Genomic DNA, 8,888 nt, shown 5'->3' with positions numbered 1-8,888 from the left:
TCACAGTGGGACAGGTGGGGTCCAGAGTAACACAATGTGGCTGCCTGGGAGAGGCTGCTGACACTTGTGGTGGTTGGTGCCATGACCCGTGTGTGTGGTGGGTGGGTGAGGGCAGAATGAAGATGGGCCAAGACAAGGAAATGGTGGGTGCGTGGGCAGAAAGGGGACCACAGTGCAACACACACGGGTCCCCACACATGTGCACACGTACACAAACAAGTACACGCACATACACCCGCACACACACTGAAGGTCAGCAGATCTTACGGCTTCCGCGGTTCCTTTCATAACCAGTTTGGAGGGACAAAGCCTGAAGTCACTCCGGACAGAGAGGTGTGATGTAACATAGCAGAAGGTGCTGGGTGCTCTGTCAGCACTACCGGGTCTGTGGATGAGGGCACTATTATCCAGGTTGAAGATGGCTTGGATGACTTTAGTCCTCAGGCCACACCACTGGGCTAGGGTGCTTGCCAGTTGGTAGGCACGGACTGGCTCCAAGAAAGCAAGGCAACACAGTGCAGGAAGAGGGCCCCCCAGTTTATTAAAAAGGGGGGATGAGAGGCCAGAGAGGCACGGGAAACAGTCGCTCAGCACTCCTTCCAGGGTAGGAAGGCCCTGCTCCCTGGGTCGTTGGCGGGCAGCAGGCCCTTCTCCAGTGGGACAGAAGGAGCAGAGGAGTGGCTGGTGGGAATGAGCCGGGTGTTGTATTCTCAGAACACAAAGGGCAAAGCCAGCGAGCCACCACTGTTCTCAGCTGCGGTGCGGCACAGTGGCACGTCTGGCAGCAGAGGGGCTTCCCTGGCGCTCTCTCTAGCTACCTAATACCTCCCCTGGCTGCAGGAGCCCCCTCCACAGGTGGTGTTCAGTGGGCCGCAAGGCGCACACATCCCGGTGCTCACTGCCAGGTTCCCGGTGCAGGGGGCGCTGCAGACGCTGCCGGTCACTGGGCGGGAACCAGACACACAAAGGTCCCCGCACACGACCCCTCCCCGGGAGCTGCTGACACCTGTGGGAACAAGGGCAGCGTCAGGAGGCCTGCCAGCCTGCTGAAGGCCATCCTACCCAGGCTTTTGCTCTGATTTGTCAGTCATCGAGGGAAGGATGTCAAGTGCCTTCAGGCTCCAGTCTGGCTCTAGCCTGAGAGTGGGGGGACCTGGTTCGGTCTTGGTTCTGCTTGTGACCTTGGGTAAGTGCCTTCCTCTCCAGGGGCCTCAGCTTTTTCTCCTATACGAGGTGGAGGTGGAGGTTATAACAACTGGCACCCGAGGTCCCTCTGCTCATTGAATGCTTATTACTCTTTCCTCTCCCCAACCCCTTTCAGGCTGAGAGATTCTTCCTGCAAGCTAACCTCAGTCTCTCTTGCTGCGTGATCAATCTGCTCTCCTTTACTGGGGGACTCACTGGCAACACTCCTCCTTGTGCTTCTATACACTCAAAGCCAGGAAATCCTTGCTGTTGTTTAACCATACATTTTTCTTTTCAGGGGCTTGGGATACTTACAGACATTCACAGCTCCAACACCTTCACACAGCCTGGGTAGGGAAAAGGTGAGGAAAGGGAAGAGAAAAGAAGTCAGAATAAGATCAAATTTCCCCTAGGGGCTAGAATGGGTCATCCTGGGGCTATAATTGGCCTATATTTCTGGCTTTGTGAAAATTAGAAAAAGGTGCCTTTCTGGAAGTTGCTGCAATGCCAGGGCCTACTTTAGCAAGCCGGGTATGCAGGCTAGATTTCAGCTCTGACTTCTACTTCAGTTGGCTGCCTTTGTGCAGTGTACAGCCTGAACAACAATTCCTGCCAGACCTGGAGAGGCTCTGCTCTAGGGCAGGTGACCTCTTAGAAGCAAGGCAGGGTATGAATCTAGGAAGGGCTGAGGTTGGAATTACTTGAGGTGTTCTGAACTGAGAGGCAAGGTGCCTAGGCACTAATTCCAGCCGGGCCCTGGGCTCTTTGGGATTTGAGGTATCACAGTGGTACTGGCTTTGTATGATAATGGGAGCTTGTCCAAGTCCTAGTCCCCTGAGACCAGGAATCTAAAGATCCAAGAGCCTGAGGCCAGTTCTTGAACCTGAGACTGAGATAGGAACGACTCAGAGGCGAGCTTGTCTGTGCAAGTGGAGTTCTTGGGCGCAGGCTGGACCCACCTCTGCTCCTCGCCCTCCAGCAGGCGCCTGTAGGTGGCGATCTCGATGTCCAGGCCCAGCTTGGAGTTCATCACCTCCTGGTACTCCTTGAGCAGGCAGGCCATGTCCTGCTTGGCCTTCTGCAGGGCGCTCTCCAGCTCAGCCAGCTTACAGCGGGCGTCACTGAGGGCTGCCTCGCCCTGCTGCTCAGACTGGGTCACGGCAGCCTCCAGCTTGGAGTTCTGGGGGCCCAGAAGAGAACAAGATTCATTATGGTTCTAGGTCTCTCTGTCCATTACCTGAATTTGTACAGTTTTACCACCCAGCTGAGAACACCCCAGAAACAGGGCCTCTGGCCTTATCACATGGGTGTCCTCGAGTGACCAGAACAAGGGACTCTACATATACAAATGGGCATGGAATGAATGGTGAGACCCAGATAGGGCACACCCGGGCTAGGGTGTGACACAGGGTAGGGCCTCAGCCTCTGTGGTCTTGGGCACAGGGGACCCATACCTGGCACTTGGCGTTCTCCACCTCGGCCGTCAGCCTCTGGATCATGCGGTTCAGCTCGTTGATCTCCTCCTTGGTGCGGCGCAGGGTCTCCCCGTGCCTGATCACCGTGGCCTTCATCTCCTCACACTGGGGGAAGCAGAGACGCTCATGAGGCTCGGGATGGGACATGTCATCCATTCAGGACAGCAGGGTGATTGTGCAGGTTGTGCAGTGCTCAGCCTGTGCAACCACACGTGGCAGTCCCGCCTTGCCACCCCAACCTCATGGAGGCAGCCCTTGTCTTACCATCCCTGGGATCAGAGTCCCCGGACTGAAGAAGCCTTTTCTAATAGACACCATGCATCCCTCCCACTGCCATGTCTAGGAGACAGGTGTCCTGTGCCACTCACCTTGCTGCGGTACCAGGACTCGGCCTCGGCCCGGCTACGGCTGGCAATGTCATCATACTGGGCCTTAATCTCGGCAATGATGCAGTCCATGTTCAGGTCTCGGCTGTTGTCCATCTTGACAACCACCGAGGTGTCTGAGATGTGGGCGTGGAGAACGCGGATCTCCTGCGGGAGGTGGGGAAGAGAAAGGACAACCCAGTTATCTACTCCCCAAGGTCTGTAATCCTTTTCGCCTATCTTACACGTTTGGAGCAGGACTTCCCCCCACCCCTATTTCTTATTCTGCACAAATAAGAAATCCCTTTTAGAGGCAAAACAATCACTTCTCAAATGATTGTGTCAGACCCATGTAACTCCAGGCTGCTTCTCTAGGGCCAGAATCTTCCAGATGCTTCTCAGGGGCCCAGATCCTGTCTGTGTTGGGGTCTCTTTATATTCTTCTAGACCCACCTTATAAAGGAAGGCTACTGGCTCCCATAGAAAACCCTGAGCCAGAGAAATGGGTTCAAGGCTGTCTGATACTTTGTGTGGCCTATGCTATAGTCCAGTTTCTCAAGGCACAGCTTTCCTGGCCCTTTCTAAATTTGGTCCTTTTTGGTTGTCTGTTCCTTCTGCCTCCCTGCTCCTTCCCTTGCTCTGCTCCCCTCTAACCCTCTGCTTTGGGCCCGGGTCCACATGTCAGCGGGCCTGCTTCATGCTGCGTGGGTCTGGGCAGGGGCTCAGGGATCCCATCAGAGTGTCTGTCTGTGCCCACTGTGGCCGAGAGCTCCCTCACCTCCTCATATAGTCGCCTCAGGAAGTCGATCTCCTGGGTCAGGGCCTCCACGTTGGCCTCCAGGTCTGACTTGCGCAGGTAGGCACAGTCCACGTCCTGTATGTGGCAGCAAGGGGCTGTGAGGCCATTTCTCTTAGGGTGCTCTGGGGGCCTGGCTGCTGTGTGGCAGGGCAGCAAGATTGGGTGGCCAGGGTCTTGGGGCAGGTTTGGGATGGGTTGGCTTCACTTACCTTCTTTAGAGCCACAAACTCATTCTCTGCTGTGGCCCGAAGTGCAACTTCTTCTTCGTACCTGAGGTGGGTGGGAAGAACAGGAGCATGTCTAAACGGCTCTTGACCTTGGCGGTGAGCATGTATACAAACAAACCTGTATCCTGGACCTCCCCTGCTCATCCTCTGCCTCCAGATGACATGGGCAGCACTGGGAAGCGGTCAGGATGCACGGTCAGACCTGGTGGGGTGTGCTGTGGAACTGAGGGCCCACTCCTGCTCTTTGGCAGAGGTAGGAGGGCAGGATCTAGAAGCTGGTGTGTGTGTGTGTGTGTGTGTATGTGGCTAGGGGAGTGGGAGGCATCTGTTTTTCTCACCGGGTCTCCATCTTTTTTTCTTCTGAGCATCCCCACCCCCAATTTGCTGACAGTGGAATCCTTTGTCACCCTGCTTCTGCTCTATGGGGACAGCTTGGCGATGGAGGGTTGGATGCATTAGGTCTGGAAAGGCCATGGCTGAGAGTGATACTGAAGGAAGGAGCAGACTCCTTTTGAGTACCCCGTGTGCATTCTTTGTACCTGTGTCACACGTGTAACTGAGGGTCTAGGTCTCGGACTGTGTCCTGTCTGCCTCCCAGTACACTGTAGGCCCCATGAGGACAAGGACTGTGTCTACTGCTTTGACCTGGGTCACTGACTGGCACATGCAGGTGCTTGGTAAGTGTAAGTTGAGTGAAAGAGGAAACTTGAGAAGATTGTCCAGGATTTTGAGGGCTGGACTCAAAGGGTCCAGACAATATGAATTCTTCTGAGGGGTCTAATGGATGAAGACAGGTGGACAGTGTCATTTCCCTGATCTGCTCAGGAGAAGGCAAGGTGAGCCTCTATCCTCCAGAGGGCCATAACCACCAAGAAATCTCTGTGCCTGGAGGAAGGGCAGGGAGTGTAGGCTCGTCCCTTTTCTCAGGTGGGCACTCCCCTGGGCAGGGAGCTTCCCTAAACCCTTTCCTGAGCGGATCCCCTCCAGCACTCACCTTTTCTTGTAGCCCTCTAGCACCTCCTGCACGTGGTTGAGCTCTGAGGCCAGCCTCCCACTGTCGGCCTCCACACACTCGGCCTCCCGCCTCAGCGTCTCCACGTAGCCCTCGAACAGCGGCTCCAGGTTGCTCTCGCAGCACTCGCGGTTCTGGTAGAACTGCCACTTGGTCTCCAGCAGCTTGTTCTGTTGCTCCAGGAAGCGCACCTGCCACCCAGAGGCAGAGCCTGAGAATCTCTTCTTGCAGGATCAGAGGGCAAGAGAGGGGGTCCCAGCACCAGTCTGTGAAAGCCCCTCATCTCTCTGATCCAGAGTCTTCCCTAGACTCTCAGAAGCCACGCTAGAGCTTCACCAGTTCACCATCTGGAAGTCCTTCCTGAGAGCTAACTTCCATCTCTTCTAAGGCAATCTACCTTGTGTCATGGAAAACACTTAAACCCTGCTGGGTCTAGACTCTGCTACCACTTGTTAACAGTGTGAGCTGGGACAAATCTTTTATCCCCTGTGCAGAGTGTGGAGGTTAATGCTCAACTCACTATGAGGATTAAATGAGCCCAGTACAGAAAGTCACTACCATGCTAAACAGCTACTGCATAGGACAGGGTGTGATTGTCAGTGTGCAAATGAGCAGGTTGACTTTTTAGATAGGCAGACTGTAAAATGTGAAAAATAAAACATGTCCAATTATTCAAACCCAACAACAACAATGCAACTTGAATTATAGTCACCGGGGATTTTAGTGAGGGAATGCCGCACTCCAATCCCTCTGTTTAACAGATGAGGAACTGGAAACTGGGAAGGTTCCTGACAGAATGAGATCTCACAAGAGGAAGAGCTCAAGAACTGATCTTTAGCCACATAAGGGGTCTCCTCTCCCTGTGATAATTAGAGACTATTTGGCCCCAAGGGAAATTTCACAGCTATAGTCTGCCTCAAGGCTGGCCCACTTGTGCTCAGAACCCTCTGACTCATAACTTTGCTACACCTGTGGTAAATCCTTTCTTTTTTTTGCAGTTTTTGCCGGGGCTGGGTTTGAATCCGCCACCTCCGGCATGTGGGGCCGGCGCCCTACTCCTTTGAACCACAGTTGCCACCGGGTAAGTCCTTTCTTAGGCAATCTTTGGTCTCTCATGTTGTTAGGAGTTCCAGATTTGGGGGGGAGGTCATTGGGTATCTCTGTGGTGTGACTTCTCTCCTGAGGCTGGCTCTGGAGAGCGGTTTCTAGCCCCAGAACGGCTTCCTAGTTGGAGCCTTTCTCCTGGCCCCTAATACGACATGGTAGTTGCCTGGATTTGGTGGAGAAGGTGGCTGACACTGAGTCTGCAGATGGCTTTAACTGAATCTCAGACATATGCTGCTTGCCTCCCATAAAACCCATGAGGAAGGGACCATGTCTTTTCCTCACCCTGGACCCTGCACCCCAGGTACAGTGACTTGGACAAACTATTTTGGCCCCTGCTCAGTGGTCCAGTCACCATATGGTATAGAAACTGCTCTGTGAGAGCCACAAGCTCCACTTTCAGGCAGGCATCTAGGATCTCCCTTCCCAGTGCTGCCCTTGACATAGGAAGCAGCTCCTTGGTGTGTAAGCAGTTATTTGGCTTCAAATGCACAGAGCACCTACACAGTGGCCCTTTGCTCATAAGGCAGTTTTATCTCTCAGCACTAAAGGCCCAGTTCTGCTTCTGTGGTTATGGTTTATCTCCCCCTTCAGACTGGCAGCTCCCATTCGTATCTTTCTGTCTCTGCCCTGGAAGTCCCTTTTGCTTTTGCCTAGGAGCTTGTGTGGGCAAGTGCTCCCTTCTGACCCCCTGTCAGCACCCAGCCTGAGTCCTGAACACCAACAGGCATTCAGGAAGGGCGTGATCCAGGCACCCACCTTGTCGATGAAGGCGGCAAACCTGCTGTTGAGGCACTTGATCTGCTCCTTCTCCTCGTGCTTGACACACTGGGCGTTGGGGTCAATCTCCAGGTTGAGCGGCGTGAGGAGGGTCTCATTGACCGACACGGTGGTGATGCAGGGGGGACTGGGCCCACACACGCCACCTGAGCGGTACCCGAAGCTGCGACCGCAGGAGCCAGCGCGGAAGCTCCCACAGACGCTGTGGCTGCCAAAGGCCCCGGGGAGGCCGCGGTAGCAGGAGATGCCGCGGTAGGGGGTGGCGGAGATGCAGCAGCGGCCGGGCCGGGGCCCGCAGGCTGAGACGCAGCTGAAGTTTCCAGGGCGGAATCCACAGCCCATGGAGTCGAAGCCACAAGTCATGATGGAGGTAAGGAGATGTCTGAACAGTGGAGAAGTGGGCAGAGGATGGAGCTTAGGCCTGTGCTTGTGGCAGGCCCTTTTATGTCCCTGGAGCACCTGGCATTAAAAAGGCAGCAAAGAGACAATAGCTGCATTTTATTGGCTTGGCATCACGGGCCTCTGAAGCTCCAACCCTGCTTGCTTCTTGAGTGCGGCTGTGTCACTAATCCCTGCTCACAGGCCCTGTTTCATCTTCAAAGCTCTTTACAAGTTTCCTCATTGCCTCTGCCCCTCCCATTGGGACTGGTGTGGAAAAGGCAGAGGGGCTCCGGAAACAGACTCCACATTCTGAGTGCAGGGAATGGATGCAGTCACCTGGGGCAGAGCTTGCTCTCTGAATCCTTTCCTGGAAGGGAGCAGAGCTGTGCCATGGGCCTGCCCCTGGGGTAGAGTAGCTGGCCTGTCCCAAGAAAGGGGTTGCATCCCAAATACCCCCATGTCCTAGACTTCCTTGTCTCCCCTCCATCTTGAAGGCAGTTTTCTTTCCTCCTGATCAGGATCAGCCTTTCCTATCCCATTCCTGCTCAGAGCATGGCCAGGGCTGGGGGTGGGGAAAGAGTTGGGGTGGGACGGGACGTGGTCTCTGCACTTTGGGTGTTTCTAATGTAGGGACACCAGCTGGCACAGGGGAAAACTGAGTCAGAGCATTCAGGACAGGACAAAGGCCATTTGTCAGAGTTCTGGGCGCTTTGCTGGTGGGGTGGGGACAGGGAGTGTGAGCAGGGAGATGCCTCAGAGGAGAGGGAGTGGGCAGTTAGGTTTGAGGAGGGTTGGGGTCACGTGGTACAAGGCAGAGAGGGGGTGAGGAAGGCGTCCAGCTCTGATTTATGGATGAGACTTTGTGTCTTCATTCAGAAAATACTGAGTGCATGAACCGCTGTGCAGGGTTCTGGGAATCTAGTGGGTCTGGGAGGCCAGAGAGAGGCACGTGCACAAGGACACCGGCTCCTGGCCAGTGGGAAGGGTGAGAAGCCGCAGGTGGAGGGTGGGCCCCTACACCGTCCAGGCTGAGGAGCAGGGGTCTGCTGGAGATGGCCTTTCAGGCTCCCTGCAAGGAGCTCCGCAGTGGAGTCCTGGTGTGTTCACAAGCAGGAGGGATGAGGGATGTAACTGGCGGGTCACTGGAGTCCTCACATAGGATCACTTCCTCCCCTCAGAAGACCAACTGGGTGGGTGTGGGCTCATGTGGCTGTCCCTAAAGCCCAGCTCTCTTAATTTGGCCCCTCATCCCTTTGGGCCAGGACAGAAGCTCTGAGGGACAGGACCATGCGAGGAGGTCTCCCTAACCCAAGGCTCTGAGCCCATAAACCCTTCCAAACACGTGTCCCTTGACTGCCTTTGAGGGTGACTCCTTTGATGGACCTGTTTCCTGACCTGGCCACAGCAAAACACTGGCTAAAAAGAACCCTCCACTCAAGGGGCCCTCACCTTTTGTCCTCCCCACTCCCTCCCAGAACAGGGGTTTGGGAATGACAGAAGAGGGGCCCATCTTTTGGGGAGCATGAAGAAGGGAAGGTGAAGGTGCTGTAGAAATGTGTC

The 8,888-nt window shown here is 55.0% G+C and overlaps 1 protein-coding gene across 1 annotated transcript; it reads right to left on the bottom strand.

Annotated features, from left to right (window-relative positions):
• Window positions 1-818: 818 nt before the first annotated feature.
• Window positions 819-7,310, bottom strand: LOC128562711 (keratin, type II cuticular Hb3). Its single transcript, XM_053557930.1, has 9 exons — window positions 6,927-7,310; window positions 5,046-5,254; window positions 4,034-4,094; window positions 3,804-3,899; window positions 3,029-3,193; window positions 2,640-2,765; window positions 2,145-2,365; window positions 1,501-1,532; window positions 819-1,006 (listed from the first exon to the last, which is right to left on the bottom strand). The coding sequence occupies exons 1-9, from the start codon at window positions 7,308-7,310 to the stop codon at window positions 819-821; spliced, it is 1,482 nt and encodes a 493-aa protein (XP_053413905.1).
• Window positions 7,311-8,888: the final 1,578 nt, after the last annotated feature.

Source organism: Nycticebus coucang, chromosome 12 (genome assembly GCF_027406575.1).
Source record: "Nycticebus coucang isolate mNycCou1 chromosome 12, mNycCou1.pri, whole genome shotgun sequence".
In the NCBI taxonomy this organism is placed as follows: domain Eukaryota; kingdom Metazoa; phylum Chordata; class Mammalia; order Primates; family Lorisidae; genus Nycticebus; species Nycticebus coucang.
This window is presented reverse-complemented; position numbering and strand designations above follow the sequence as displayed.